Source organism: Mustela lutreola, chromosome 6 (assembly GCF_030435805.1).
Source record: "Mustela lutreola isolate mMusLut2 chromosome 6, mMusLut2.pri, whole genome shotgun sequence".
Taxonomy (NCBI): Eukaryota; Metazoa; Chordata; class Mammalia; order Carnivora; family Mustelidae; genus Mustela; species Mustela lutreola.
In genome coordinates, this window is record NC_081295.1 from 58,936,556 (window position 1) to 58,952,160 (window position 15,605).

The 15,605-nt window shown below is 41.7% G+C and overlaps 1 protein-coding gene across 5 annotated transcripts in view; it reads right to left on the reverse strand.

Moving 5' to 3' along the window:
* PHACTR2 (phosphatase and actin regulator 2) overlaps positions 1-15,605 on the reverse strand; it is a 264,289-nt gene that overhangs the window by 41,148 nt on the left and 207,536 nt on the right. For 3 of the 5 annotated variants that reach the window (XM_059177357.1, XM_059177362.1, XM_059177361.1), the window contains exons 5-8: positions 12,275-12,514; positions 7,595-8,129; positions 1,824-2,029; positions 50-206 (exon numbers count right to left, since the gene is read on the reverse strand). In XM_059177357.1, the coding sequence (XP_059033340.1) occupies positions 50-206; positions 1,824-2,029; positions 7,595-8,129; positions 12,275-12,514 (1,138 nt within the window). The remainder of the gene's footprint in view (positions 1-49; positions 207-1,823; positions 2,030-7,594; positions 8,130-12,274; positions 12,515-15,605) is intronic. The other 2 variants (XM_059177360.1, XM_059177359.1) reach the window with 1 other exon arrangement.

Genomic DNA, 15,605 nt, shown 5'->3' on the forward strand with positions numbered 1-15,605 from the left:
GGAGAGAAGTATGATTTGGTGAGTGCTATGCGAAAACTGGAGCTATTACCTGACGAGCTTTGTTCCAATCTGCTGTCGGATCTCCTGCCGCTCCTCTTCAGATGTACGCTGCAAGATGTTTTTGTCCTCTAGTTCCTTTTTTGACGGTCTGTTGCCAAGTTTGATAGCAAGAGTATCCCTCCGTCGTATTTTACTTGCCAAAGCACCTGAGGATTGGAAGAGGCAGAAATGCAGAAAAAAGGGGCTTTAAGCAAGCAGTACTCAGGTTACACATGGCATGGACTTTAAACAGAGTCCAGACGAAATTCTTTATTCACATGCAAGAGTGGAATTTTAATTAACTTCAGGGAAAAAAAGAAAAAAAAAAATTTGAGTTGGATGTAGTTCACTTCGAAAAACTGAAGACCTATTTTTAAAATGTTCTGAAGAATGCTGGGGCACCATGAAAAAACTTGCAAATATCACCTCATCATTTGGAAAGTGATATTCGAAGTTTATTTTGCTGAGACGGCATGCCACGGAAATTACTGATTGCGTAACACTTTCTTTTCTAAGTCTTAAAAACATAGTTTTTAAAATTTATACTGTACAGTTAATTCTTGTCTTCCCCTTTCCTTCACTGAGAAATCACGCTGGAAAAAGTTTAACTGCGGTAGCAATGTTTTAATCCTTAATTAGCAAGAATCCTCAACAGAGAATAGTCAACACCAGGTGGATGATAATGATTGTGTTGTTGCTGTTCAGTACAAACTAAAAGGAATTTGACAAACTGATGGTTCATCATTAACAACTTTTCACAATATATACATTCAGTTCCATAGTGCTTAAGTCAAGATGCTTAGACATTTTTAAAAATAAGCACTTTCCAGTTCCCTAAGTTATATATAAATAAGTGGCTTAACTACTATCTCATTCCTTCCTAAAAGGCATCCTATCTCACCTATTGTGGAATAATCTTTTTTTTTTTTTTTTTTTGATTCTTTGAAGGTATTTGTCATTTTCGACTCATTCTTCCCTCCCCTCTCTTTAAACTCTAGTATAAAAGTGAGTGGAAGTCTCAAACACCTCCAATAAGTAATCCAGTGAATCTGAGTTTATGCTCTTTATTCAAGAAAGATCTTGGGGCACCTGGATGTCTCAGTCAGTTAAGTGTTCTGAGGTTGATCCCGGGCTCCTGGGATCGAGTCCTGCATTGGGCTCCCTGCTCCTCAGGGAGCCTGCTTCTCCCTCTGCCCCCCTCTCTCTCTTTCTTTCTGTCTCTCATGAACAAATAAATAAAATATATTTTTTTAAGATTTTATTTATTTATTTGACAGAGAGAGATCACAAGTAGGCAGAGAGGCAGGCAAAGAGAGAGGAACGGAAGCAGGCTCCCCGCTGAGCAGAGAGCCTGATGCGGGACTCGATCCCAGGACCCTGAGATCATGACCTGAGCTGAAGGCAGCGGCTTAACCCACTGAGCCACCCAGGCGCCCACAAATAAATAAAATCTTAAAAAAAAAAAAAAAAAAAAAGTAAAGAAAAGAAAGAAAGATCTGAGTAGAAGGGCCATCTCCGATCATTCTGAAAACATCTCTGTCATTTGAAAGCTCTGACTCCTCATAGACAAAGGCCTGACCCCTTGGCCCCTGTGGAACCATCTTCTGGAAAGGTCTGTCATCAAAAGCTAAACTTTAGGATACACATTTCTAATTCGAGAAAAGAATATGATGAGGGGAAAGAAAACATCAGCTATCTGATCACCGATGGCTTTTGTCATTACAAAACGCACCTGCTTCTGTCCATCATCCACTTTCCTCCCCACCTCTGGAAAAAAGTCTTACTTTCTCCACTGCCGTCCTCGTCCTCATCCTCTTCATCATCGTCGTCATCAGTGTACAAGACAGGCCCATCAGAGTCTGAGTCATTGGTCTGGTACTCCCTTTGGCCTTCGTCCTCAGGGGCACTGAAGGATTCTGAAGATTCTCCCAACAGCCCAGGAGTCAGCAGCGGAGGGGCTACCTTTCCCGGCTCATCTTTGGTTGTAAAACTGTTAAAGGTACAACAACACAGGGGGGTGGGGGGGGGGTGCGTGAAGCTCAGAGCAGCCCTCTGGGACAACACCAACACCATGAGAGGGAGCTCTAGTTTCAGGAGCATCTTTCAAGCTGGTGAAAGGAGAAAGCAAACATAGACAGCTAGGGACAGTGAAATGGAAGAGGACTACTGCAGGACTTCATTCTCAAGGTTTCAGATTCTTCATCTACAAAATGAAAAGGAATGGCTAGATGATGTCTGATATTGATACATGATTTAGTACATGAATATGGTAAAACTATATTTTGCAAATTGATTTTTCCATAACCATGGGGCCTCAGTGGAAAGAACAGTGGACTAGAAGTTTCTGAATATTTGACTTGGTCTATCCTTATTCTGTACCTGTAACTCCTACTTATCCTTCAAGCCTCAGCGAAAGTCATAGCTTCTTCAGGAATCTTTCACTGGCCTTCCATCTAGATCCTTGCCCCACCACCCGGACTTTAAGGTGACCTGAAGACAACCCGATGAGCACTTAGCACACTGCACCTCGACCACCATTCACTTGTCTGCCATCTCAGCCCTCAAAGCTCCTTGACAAGGGGGATTCATAGTGATTTGCAGCCCAACACCTAGAAGAGGAGTGACAGAAAGACACACCTTCTTTAGCTGATATATGAATTAATCCTATTTTCCATCACAGCCAGTGTGTCAAGTCAAAAAATCATGTATCATCTCTGTGTTTTAGTTTCTCCATTTGTAAAACTGCCTCTCACAGGAATATATTAGTAACGTGATATGGAAAAGGGCGAAGTTAAATGTACTCTTTACAAGACAGGTGATGTGAACAGATGCAATAATTTTCTATCAGTTAGCTTGGTAAGAGTCTCTGGCTTAAAGTTTCTATAAATAGACAAAGCCCGCCAGTTTTCACAGACCAGAATAAGAAAAAATGTCACTGAAAACATATCGAAAACCTAGCATATAAAAAACAATGTAATATTCATTTTAAGATTCAGAAAATCCCCAAATTGTCTTCTGATATAAATAGAAGCATCCAAATTTGGACATCACACTTCTGAAACACCGTTTTGTGCAAACCATGTGCTTGCTGTTGCCATGAACTTGAAAAACCAAAAAACAGTTCTTTGAGTAGTAAAAACAGGTAAACATCAGAACCTGAAGTACTGAAAAACTGTACTTTGCGGTTATTGGTCCAAGCACTCTAAAAAATTTGCACTTATTAGAAAAATCCAACAGCCAAAATTCTTGTTTTCAAAGGGGAAACTATGCACGGCACATTATATTTATTTTTACTAAGTAAAATACGCACAGCATAAAATTTGCCATTTTGATCATTTTATATCATACAGTCCAGTGGCAGAACATTTACACGATTGTACAACCATCACCACCGTCCATCTCTAGAGCCTTCTCATCTTCCCAAACTGAGACTGACCCATTAAACAATACCTCCCTGTTCGCATCCCCTAGCCCCTGGCAACTACCATTTTACTTTCCGTCTCTATGAATTTTGCTATTTTAGGTGTTTTACAGAAGCAAAATTATGCAACATCTGACCTTTTGTGTCTGACTTACTTTACCAACATGTCTTCCAGGTTCACCCATGCTTTAGCAGACATCATCAGAATTTCTTTTAAGGCTGAATAATATCCCATCATGTCATATGCTGCATTTTGTTTATCTACTCATTAGTTGATGAACATTTGGGCTGTTTCTACCTTTCGGTTGTTGTAATACTGCTGCTAAGGACACTGGTGTACACTTATCTATTCAAGGACCTACATTTAATTTTTTCGGCTATATAACACAGAAGGAGAATTGCTGGGTCCCATGGTAATTCTAGCTGGGTCCCATGGTAATTCTAGGTTTAATCTTTTGAGGAACCACCATACTGTTTCCACAGTGTGAGAACCATGATTTCCATGGTCCGGATTTTTAGTTGATTGCCACTGGAGGCCATCCTTGTTTAGCCAGCCTGGTACTGTGGGTGACCACAGCACATTTACTAGATGTAGCAATTAATAATACATTCTGAAGAGCAGAACAAGAGAAACTTCAGGGCTGAACCTTGGTATTTATTTCTGTCACTGCTCACTAATTTATTATGATATCTATCATTATTTTAATGGCATCATCTGTATTTTATAATGTTTTGTAGTTTTCAAAGACTTCTGCCTACATTTACAGACTTAATCTGTTCTACAGTATAAGGGGTTGGGTAAGTTACAGTTCACAGAACTTGAGAAGACCAGGGGTGTGTTGCCCAAAACAAGGTATCAAGTCCAGTGTAGAACCCAGACTTACGACTCTTATTCTACCTATTAAATGTTATATTGTATTTTATACTTGACATTGTAAGTTATATTCATATCATATTATATAGATAGTTAGCATTAAATTATTATACTCCAAATTTGTGTCTATCCACTCATGACTGGACTCTCCTTTGCCCCCTAAATGTGTTGGGCACACTCGACAAAACAGCAAACTCAAGTGTTCGTGGAAATGAACTAAACACAGTCAAGTTCCCTTTGGATATGGGCTCCAGATGGGCTGCTTAGTGACTGCCTTAAATTATCCCAGACCTGTATGATACCAATGAAGCCGCCAATAAATAGAAAATCTACCACACGGTTACTACCCTGCAATGTGTGAATAGAGGAAGATATTTTTACACATAGCCACTTATCTTCTTTAAAGTTTTGATATTTGTATTCCAAACAGAAGCCTCTTCATAAGATGACAGGATTTTCACACATTCGTTCACTAAACATAACTGAGGGAAAGTTCTAAGTAAAGCAAGTGACTAAGAGCTAGAAATTCTAACTGAAATATCTACTTAAAAACGGAAGAGGGGCGCCTGGGTGGCTCAGTGGGTTAAGCCGCTGCCTTCGGCTCAGGTCATGATCTCAGGGTCCTGGGATCGAGCCCCACATCGGGCTCTTTGCTCAGCAGGGAGCCTGCTTCCTCCTCTCTCTCTCTCTCTGCCTGCCTCTCTGTCTACTTGTGATCTCTCTCTGTCAAATAAATAAATAAAATCTTAAAAAAAAAAAAAAAAAAAAAAAAAAAAAAAAAAACGGAAGAAAGAATTTGGAAAAAAAAAAAAAATTTGAGAGACTACTTATTCCAGGCTCATTAACTCAAGAGCAAACAAACCACTCCTGTGGAATGAATTGTAATTTAAATTTTAACTTTGAAGAACATACAGAGAAGGAAATCTCAATGCCCTCTTCTAAGAAAGGATTATGTTTATCTGGAGTGACAGGAAAATCTATATATAAATACCTCGATGTCTAATGATGTCCTAAGCTTGCTCTCTGATCATAGTTCCCATGGAAATAGGGAACAGACGCTCGCCTCTTTTGTCTGACAATCCTGTGTGTACTTGGGCTGGAGACTGACATTAAGTCCCCCTCCTTGTGCAGCGCAGTGCTTTGCACAGTAAAGTCCCTTTCCTATAAGTCTGAGGAAGCAGGCTGGACAGAACCAAGTCACCCTGGGATATGCCCTCTCTCACTGCCTAAGACTATCTAAGGAATCACCTTGTTGTATCTTGTTCTTTCGTATACTAAATAACAAACCTATATATTCAATCTATTCAGACCTGTCTTAAACATTTGTACTTCCTGAGCAGGTTGGATATTATTTTGGTAAAAACTAATTTAACTGTAATATCTTGGTCTCGCTTACTTTTTTAAAAAAGATTTTATTTATTTGATAGAGAGAGAGAGAGAGCACAAGCATGGGGAGAGGCAGGCAGAAGGAGAGGGAGAAAAACGGTTCCCTGCTGAGCAAGGAGCCTTATGTGGGACTCAATCCCAGGACCCTAGAATCATGATCTGAGCCGAAGGCAGATGCTCAACTGACTGAGCCAGCCAGGTGTCCCATCTTGCTTACTTCTGTATCTTTGGTGCTGAGTACAGTGCCCTGCACATAGAAGGCAAGCAGGAAATATTTCCTGAAAGAATGATTCTTGAGTTCTGAAGGTTGGAGTTCAATGCAGTGCTGGAAAACCACAGTGTAATTAAATGAAGTCATTTGCTATGTGCTGGAGGTGTTAAGGACATCAGAGCCATTCCTTTCTATGTCTTCTCCCATATTGATTACTAACGTGTCAAGTAAGTAAAATAATTTATAATTTAACATTTATCTTTCCTTGGCTTTCCTTCAAACCATGGTGCTCAAAATGATAAAAACAAAAACAAAAACAAAAAAACAAGAAACGAACACGAAAGAAATTGCAGAAGTAGAAGCAAGTGCTTTGGAAATGCATACAATTTCTTAGAGCATGGAATCTGCCATGCAGCTCTGAGCGTGCATTCTGACTTTGCTACTTGCTAAATGGGTAATCTAGGGCAAACTATTTCCCCTCTCTCAGTGTCAGTTTTCTCATCTATTAAACAGAGATATTTCACGTAAGACTTATGTGAATGATAACTGACAGTTCCTGACATTAAATAACTATTCAATAAATGAAGGTGATTATTATCAGCAACTGAATAATTAACGATGGTTATCTCTTGATCCAAGTCAACTTAATTAATATACTATTTTTTAAGTCTAACATGACAAAGTTGTTTTTATTTTTTTAAGAGAAAATATTAAATGATCACAAGAGTGAATTTTGGTTTTATTCTTTGAAACAGGAGAGAAGAGGTTGGGTTTAAGGTTGGATTTAAGAACCCTAAGACTTCTCCAGAAGTCTACTATACCCTGACAGCCCTCCCTTTGTATCTGTGGGATAGAAGAGCTAGTATGTCTTTTTTGCCTTTACGGATAGGCCTTTGTGAGGGATTAGCTGCAAGAATGAAGAAGAATGAGAACCCTGAGGATGAATCCCAGGTTTCTGGCTTGGGTAAATGCATAATGTCATGTTTATGGCATACCAGATTCTGTACTGGTTGCTGGGGATACAGAGGCAAACAGATATGCTGCTTAGCTCTGTCCCATGGAGAGGAAAAAAGGGGCTGCCAGTGTAGAGTAGATGCGACAACCAATTCTGTCTGCATGAGTGCTGAAATGCGTCAGAGAGGAGGTAACACTGGAGTTGGGTGGGGAACTGAGGAAGCAAGAAAGGGGGCCCCTCTGAAGCTGAGGAGAGGGATGGAATCCGAGAGTTCTTTCCTACTGGTCTTTATTTTCTTAGAGAAAGAAAAGGCTAAATGACTTGTTGTATTGAAGGTAGGCAGGAACGGGTGACCCATCTGGACACAAGTAAAATAACCACTGTAAGGAAAGAAAAGGGAACTGTCCAGGGAAAAGAAAAGGGATTGCTGAACATTGATGAAATAGGCTCTGATCTACTCGAAAGCCACAGATGTGAAGTGGTACCTGCCAGTAGGACTGATGTCATCTTCTCCGGTAGCCTATGACATACCTGGGGCAGGCTATGAAAAACCAATGGCTGGATGATATCGGTGCCTACCTAACAATCACTAGGTTAAATTGTAAAACAAAACCAAGTAGGTTCATTTTCAATAGAGTGGTTTAGTGATCTTTAGCACCCGGTTGCACAGGGGATACAGACGAATATGGGGCTTATGCCCCGACTCACCATTTTGCATTTTCTCTGCTAACACTTAAGCCAGGGCCTGAGAAGACAGTGGTTCTGTTGGTGGGCTCTTCGGTCCAGAGAAGCTGACTTGTGTCTAAGGCAGGGATGGGCAGGTCAGTTCCATCACTGACCAGGACAACAGGAGTGTCTGAGGCAACAGTGCACTGCTCCTCACGAGGAAGAGGAGGGGCGGGGGGAGAAGGTGGTGGAGCCACAGGAGGTGGGGGGACTGCAGACTTAGATTTGCCTGTGGTCTGCTCCTCGGTCCCGGGGACAGTCTGCTCAGGTTTGAGACTCTCCACCCTCATCTCAGAAGGTTCTCCTTTAAGGTCGGACATGCCAGACGTGGTTGCATCCGAGGCCAGTCGAGAGGTTGGCTGCTTGCCAGTTTTTTTCTTGCCCTTTGTGATTCCCACTGTCCCTGTTTTGCTAGAAAGTGTCTCCTTTGAAGCTTTGGGACGAGACGAGGTGGAGGAAGTAGATGGTGAAGCTGATGCTTTGGACCCAGTTGTTTTTTTTGAATGAGAGGAACCAGCTAAAACAGAGAGATTTTGCGTTAAAAGTCAAAGAAGCCTTTTAAAGAAACAAACGGGCTGCAACTGTCAATTATGATGCTCCCTTTAAAATGTTAACATTTGTCAAATAAAAGGAAGTAGGCTAATAAGGATAATGGTTTTATTTTCTGCCTCCTCCCTACCCGGAATCTAGGAGGGAGCCAATGATGATAAAGGCAAAACTGTAAGGGACAAGAGTTCTCTCCTATGGAGATTGAGGAGTCCCTCTAGTTTTTCTGGCTGCACCAGCCGAGGGGAAGTCCTCAGCTGCTTGCCTTACAGGTCATCCGAATGGGTCCCTGCGTACCCCGCAGAAAGGACATCATCGTGTATAATGGATAGACAGCAGCTGTCTGGTTAGAGTGCAGGTTGGGCCCATCACAAATTCTACAAGTTCAGTGATGCTTTTTGGGAATGGAGTGGCCCATATTCCAAATGGCCAGGGTATATCCCTGTGGCTCCTTTCTGGACCAAAGGCAAAGGAACTCAGTTCTAAACCAGTTATCCCCATGGCTCCAGAGAAAGAAGCTTGACATGCCGGCCCATACCTCCCCCTGCAGTGGCGATGGGACAGAAAGAAAACACATGGCCACATCAGAAAGACAAGTCCCCTTCAAAATATCAAAAGGCAACTGGGTGACGGGCATTAAGGAAGGCACTTCAGGTAATGCGAACAGGGTGTGATATGTGACTGATGAATCACTAAACTACCTCTGAAAAAAATAATACACTACATGTTCATTAAATTGAATTTAAATTTAAAAAACCCAAACCCACCAAATATCAAAAGGCAGAAAAAGTTATTATTATTTTTTTTTTTACAGAAAATGTCTACATGGGTAGTATTGGAATAATTTGAAGGGCAAGAGTGTCATTCTCAGATCTTGTGGGACAAACACCCTCACAAAGCCAATATTCATTAGCGCTTCTGTTCCTAGACGGTCTTCGTCAGAGAATGGTTGTGGCCACTAGAAGCTATTTGCCTGCTTTTGGGTAGGACTGCCTTCAACCAAACTATTTTCAGGGGGAAAAAAAAAAAGCTCAACTGTTCTTTACATCATTTTGGCAAACAACTTTAAACTCCTGTGAGAATGTCTTCTGTTTCATGACCTGTATGATTTATAAAATTTCTCCTAATTGCTTTTTCTGTTGTAATGTTGTACGTTCCTTCTTTTTCACAAGGGGTTAAACCATCCTCCACAGAACTCTAAAAAAGTACCTTGTTATTACGGTGGAGCCAATCCACAACACACGTTATGATAACTTACCTTTACTGAAGTCAGCTGGGGGAGGGTCAAGAGGTGAAGAATGAATAAAGGAATAGACAATGAGACAGAAGACTTCATCAACTCTGATATACTAAAAAAGAGTGAGTCTCATTTGGTGACAAAATCCAGACTTAAAGGATATCTTTATGGCTTTGGGGTTTTATAATTTTAGATACACACAACTAGAATTCATACTATCCCAAGTCTGGGCCTGCTCATATTACTTCTTTCAAGCTAACAATCTTCATCTGCTAATAAGACAAGAGTATTCAGCAGGGACGCCTGGGTGGCTCAGTTGGTTAAGCAGCTGCCTTCGGCTCAGGTCATGATCCCAGTGTCCTGGGATCGAGTCCCACATCGGGCTCCTTGCTTGGCAGGGAGCCTGCTTCTCCCTCTGCCTCTGCCTCTGCCTGCCTCTCTGTCTGCCTATGCTCGCTCGCTCTCTCTCCCTCTATCCCTGACAAATAAATAAATAAAATCTTAAAAAAAAAAATTAAAAAAAAAAAGAGTATTCAGCAAACTTCTACAATCTAAGTCCATTCTAAATTTATTTTTCACAACAAAGATCTAAGGATTTGATGCCCAAACACATTCAATTACTTTTGCACGTAAATTGAACAGAATCCCTTTCACACGCCCATATGTATGTTAATGTGGATTATATATATATATTTTTAAGACAATTCTTTCTTTTCTAACAGCAAAGTTAACTTCAGCTCGACTTGAGAAAAAAAAGACAAATTTTTTAAATGGTTGGGGTGGAGTCACACTTCTTTAAGTTTCTTCTAAAATGACAAGACTTGGCTGAAATCAACCATGTTGCTTAAGCTACCTTGAATTAATGCCAGGATTAAAAAAGTAAAGCCACCTCTCCTCAGTTAAATACTTCCGTTGTTAACACAGTGTGTAACAATGAGAAAGAAAAAAAAAATACAGGAGATTTGACCTTACTTCACTCACAAAGCAGCTGAATGTGCTAAGCCGGCATCTGGTTATCTGGGGGTCTATATTAACTGAGGAACTGAAGAAGAATCCTAACTGATAGCTTTAATTAGAACTGAAACATCTGACTAAAAATCACGAGTTGCATTTTGAAGTAACTTTTCTCAAAGGACATTATTCAAATAAAACATAGAAAGTTCTAAATGATTACAAATGGAGTATCAGCTGGATTCTGAAGGAGTACTATCAATATTTGATAAAAGGATTCTTGCACATCAGGCTTGTTGGTATAGCTCAATGAAACCCCTGTTTATCTGGGACAGCCTGAGAAGAGAGACCCTGTTATTCACACCATCAGCCAGCGGGGCCTTATTTAATACAACGGATAAAAATGTGACTGTATAATTCTCCTAGGAACATCGTGGGCCCATAAATAAACCTTCAAGTAAAACATCTGGCTATAACTCAAAATCTCTCATGAAAGCTGTCCCCTGCCCTGGATTAATCACCAGCTTTCTTCTGAGAGAAGTGAGAGAATCCAAAGCAAGTCAATAGTGAGCCACTGCCCTATGGGGCAGGACAAAGTGAGCAAGTCTGTGTAATGCCCAAGCATGGGGTGATTGTTTGGGGCTCTTCTTTAAGAAGTGGATCACTGCCTGTCTCACTTCAAGCACTGCTCCTCAGGTCTGCTAGGCATTCTGGGAAACACAGCAATACCGACAAAAATGGACACAGGGACATTGGTACCTGAGGAGATGGCCCATGGGCACTACAAGCACAGTGTTCTGAGACATTTCATTTCAGAGCTTATTAGAAGATACCAGACACTCGAGGTCAAAGGCCAAAGAGAGGAGCACAGGCAAAGAAACATCTATTTGTATTTGGCGGTCTGCTATACCATCGAGTAAGCCATTTTCTGAGCAGTATGGGTATAAATGATGGAGGGGAAAAGATCAACATGAAGGCATATCCTGGTAGTCATGTGCAAGAAAGTTACTGATTTTGATACTGATTTTGCAGAAAATATAGTTTGCTACAACCTGGGGGGAATGTGAATGGAAAAAGTCATTCAGCATGTATACTCTGATTATTGTCTTTTTACAGCTGGACGACATGGTAGGCTTCTTTATGCCACATGACTAGAAAACTGGGAGCTCCACTCTGCATTAAGCATATCTGATTTGAAAGGAAAGCTGGAGAGATATTACATGTCATTTGTAGGTCACTCAAACACCCCCCCCCCAGGACATACAATAATGACTTGTTAACTACATTGTAGGATGTTATTCCTTATTATAACACACGGGAGTCTGGGGATGAGGTGGACAGTGAACATTAAGCATGTGACTTTCAACCTGGATGAAAAAGCTGTGATTCCAGTAGAAAGTGGAGGGGTAGAGCTGGACTGAGTGGTATGAACCCTCTGACATCTGTCAGTAGAGAAATAACTATGTATGCGGAAGGATTTAAGATACTAAGATCCAGCAAAATTATCAATGATGTGTCATATTCTCATATGCAACTTAAGATATTTTAGAGGAAAATCCAAGCCAAAGAGCCACCCATAAACTCAAATAGGCAGAAGGCCAGGCGATTGTAAATAATGTGATATCAGATCACATATCGCATTCATCAGGCACACTACACCCTGAAGCCTTCTACTGGTTCTTAGACAGACAGTGGATACTTGGAATAAAAGAGGTCTATTCACCCCAAATATAATGAGGTCAACTAATCAACTGGTTGACTTTCCCTCGGTAGAGGCAACAACAGAGGAATCTTCTGGGTATTCTCAAGTGAAATCCACTGGTGTTACATTCTAAGACACCAAAAAGGCCACCGTTAGTAGAAAAAGCAATGGGCCCCACCCCAGAGCCAAACACCCTAGACTCCAGCCCCCAGGGGAGCATACTCACCAGCCTCTCGGGTCGTGTTTCGGCTCGTTGGCTTGGGTGGAGGGATGGGGGCCTGCTTACCAGGCGCCTTGGTAATTTTTTTAATAGGAGGCACTTCGTCACCCTTGGGGCTGACCCCGGCGGTAGCCCCTTTTGGAGGCACAGGTGTTTTTTTGGGCTTAGGTTTGGGTTTAGGCTTAGGAAGAGCTGGAGGAGATGGAACAGGAGCTGCCGGTGTTTCAGAGTGGTTTTCAGTGTTCTCTACAAATGAGAAAGTGAACAGAAGCAGACTGATACAGACACACACCATATACATAGAAGGAGCAAGACATACGGCGACAGTGATACAAACACATGGCTGCTTGGCCCTTCGGAACCAGCGTGGTGTGCCATAGCAGGGAGAGCACAGTCTGGGGCACAGAGGATCAAATGTTCACAGGCTGAAAGCCAAACTGGGTGCATTATCAGGGTACACAAATCATTCCTGCAATCAAACAGGGTCACACAAGTTACTTTGATGAAGTTATTTGAGGACGAGTGTCAATATCCACCGTCAGGGGCCGACACCAGCCATTAATCAGTGGCTGCTGGATACGGGCCTGTGCAGGAGTGCTGAATTTAAACTTAACAATACTGAAGGGCGCTGAGCGTAGCAGGTCAGCGCACTGTGCATAACACTGGGAGGACTGACAGCGAAGCAGTGACTGGACTCCATTACCTTCATACCCTTGGTGCAGGGACTTTCTCTCAGGAGAACTCACACCCCGCCAACAGGAAAGGGATTTGAGTGCTGTCTCAAATTATGGTCAAAAATCAATCATATTCACGCTAAGGAAGATTCTGTAGACTCTTCTCCAGGAAGCACAGTGCACTGATGAATAAACTATTTTCTACCATTAAAATTTTCTTAGGCTCTCACAGTGCACAAGGGCAGCTTCCTGTTTTCCAGAAACTTCCTCTGACCTTTTCAAACAGTGTCACAACTCCAGGTACAAAGGGTGCAGAACTCCCCAAAATACCATACTGGTTTTGCAATGTAAACACAAGTAACAATTTTGAAAAGACAAGGGCTGAAACTCATAAAAAAAAATTCATACCGAAGAACAGAAGCCTTTCACAAGATTTTGCCTAACTAGAGGAGAAACAGTCTGTCTCTCGTTATGGGAAGCAGAGACACTGAATGTTCATTCATGTACTCACATCTGTATTGTTTCTAATGGTGGATGATCGAAATTAAAATACAATTCTGGTCCAAAGAGCTAAGCAGCATCTCTTTAAAAATGGAGCACAATTAAAAAAAAAAATCAGACAGTGTTAAGACAAGACTAATAAACCTCAATGGATCTAATCTCCCATTACTGAATGGCCAGAAAGGGTGTGAATATCAGAATGCATTACATTTTATTAGTATTTCTTTTGTTTCAGTTCTCACTGTAGTGAGTTCAAGTGAGACTGCCATACTTTTTTTTACTGTATCCCCTCAATCCCCATAGATAAGTAACACAAGAATGATCCAAGTTATAGTACATAATCAATAAAGCTTTTCTCTTATTTTCCCCCAGCCATGAAGCCCACCACAGTCCCCTTTTGCCCCTAAACTTACTGGTATTTATGGTCTGAGTTGCTTGTTCAGTATTTACTGGAGGCTACTTTGGATGTGTACGTTTCTGGTTACATACTGTATCTTTTTAACTAAGTGGTGAGTCTCCTAACCTCCCTGGTCTGAACTGGAAGGCCACTGAGTCACAAATGTCAATTAGGTCAGAGAACAATAGAAGTTGATGCCAAAGATCAATCATTTCATTTTAACATGAAACATATAAACCTATGTTCATCTGTCAGTCTTTATGACACGGGGCAAATACCTCTCTCTGTGACTCTCTGTAAGATCAGACACTGCATACACACAGAGATCAAGCCCGATGATACTCTCCAAGGTGAGAACCCATCAGACACCTGCACCACTGGGAACCCCAATTTTCTTTCATGCTACAAACCCTCACAGGTCTTAGCCTGTCCTCACCGGCCTCTCACTGAGCTCTTTCTTCTTTCTATCTAAGGTTTCAAATTCTAAAGCTGTCTCCCAAAGAATGCAGTTTCTGGGCTTGGGAGGGAGGACATGTTCACTCTATGACAGTTGGGAGTGACGATCCCAACTACAGGAAAAGTAAACATGCTGCATGCAAGCTCCTGGCGTATGTGGACAAGGACCACCCACAGCCCCACCCTCTGTGACCTCTACCAACACTGTGTGTGTGTTTGCCAAAGAGCCAATACTTATGTCTACTCTGTGGAGAACCCTAGGTGGGTGTGTGTGTCCCTGTGTGCCAACAGTATGCTCTTCTGACTAAATTATAAATTCCTTTTGTCGAAAATGTCACATCCCATTAGACACATGGCTTTAAACACGAGTCTATTCAATGAATGAGACTGGCTGATGGTTACCACCACCACACTGGTAGAAAACATGGTTACACTGGTAGAAAACAAACTCTCTCCTTGTATCCGAGAGGTAATGAATGAAGTCTTTATATTTTTCAGTACCATATGACCTGAAGATAGGACATGAACTGATGGCGTCAATGAGTATTATCTTCTCAAAAGAAGGTTAAGGAAGGGCTGTCTAATCATGCTGGGCTGACACAGATACTATGCTTTAAAATAGTACGTCTGGAGGACAGCTGTTTCCTAGACGATCAGGTCAATACTTAGAACTAAACGGAGAGCCGCGTGTGGCCCTCGCTTTGCTGGGAGAGCACCTCTGCCCCAGTTCCTCTCCTTCACCTGACCACCTCCTTGTTTCCTTCAGATCTCAGTTTGGAAATATCTGCTTCTAAGAATGAAATTTGGTCCCCACTGCAAGCTTTCCTGCCTCCATGTGCTCAGGCCTTCCATACTTTGAATCTTGCTTGGCGATCACCTGTTCCCATGCTGGGTCCCGCAGGCTGTGATCTGTTTGAAGTCAAAGACCATTTCTGACTCACCACTCTTCTCCTGACCCTAGCAAATCCTACCCATGGAAGGACTTCATTATTATTTGTGTAACAAATGCATGTAAGTCACTTGTTACTTCATGGAAAGCTCGCTATAACACCTCAATAGGTAGAATATCAAATAATTTTCAGATTTCTTAGATTTAATACCAATGCAGGTATCACAGATTACAGATCGGTTTTTCTTATATATTTAAAGGCACTTCCTGAGAAGGAATAATGGAAGACTGGAAGCCCTGAAGGTTTTAAGGGAAAAGTCTCCAGTGGTAGGCAGAGGAGGTCCTAGACCACTGCCCCAACTCTGGAGGCCAGTGTCGTCTGGAGCCCCAGGAACCTGCAAGGGTCCTAGGTGGAACCTG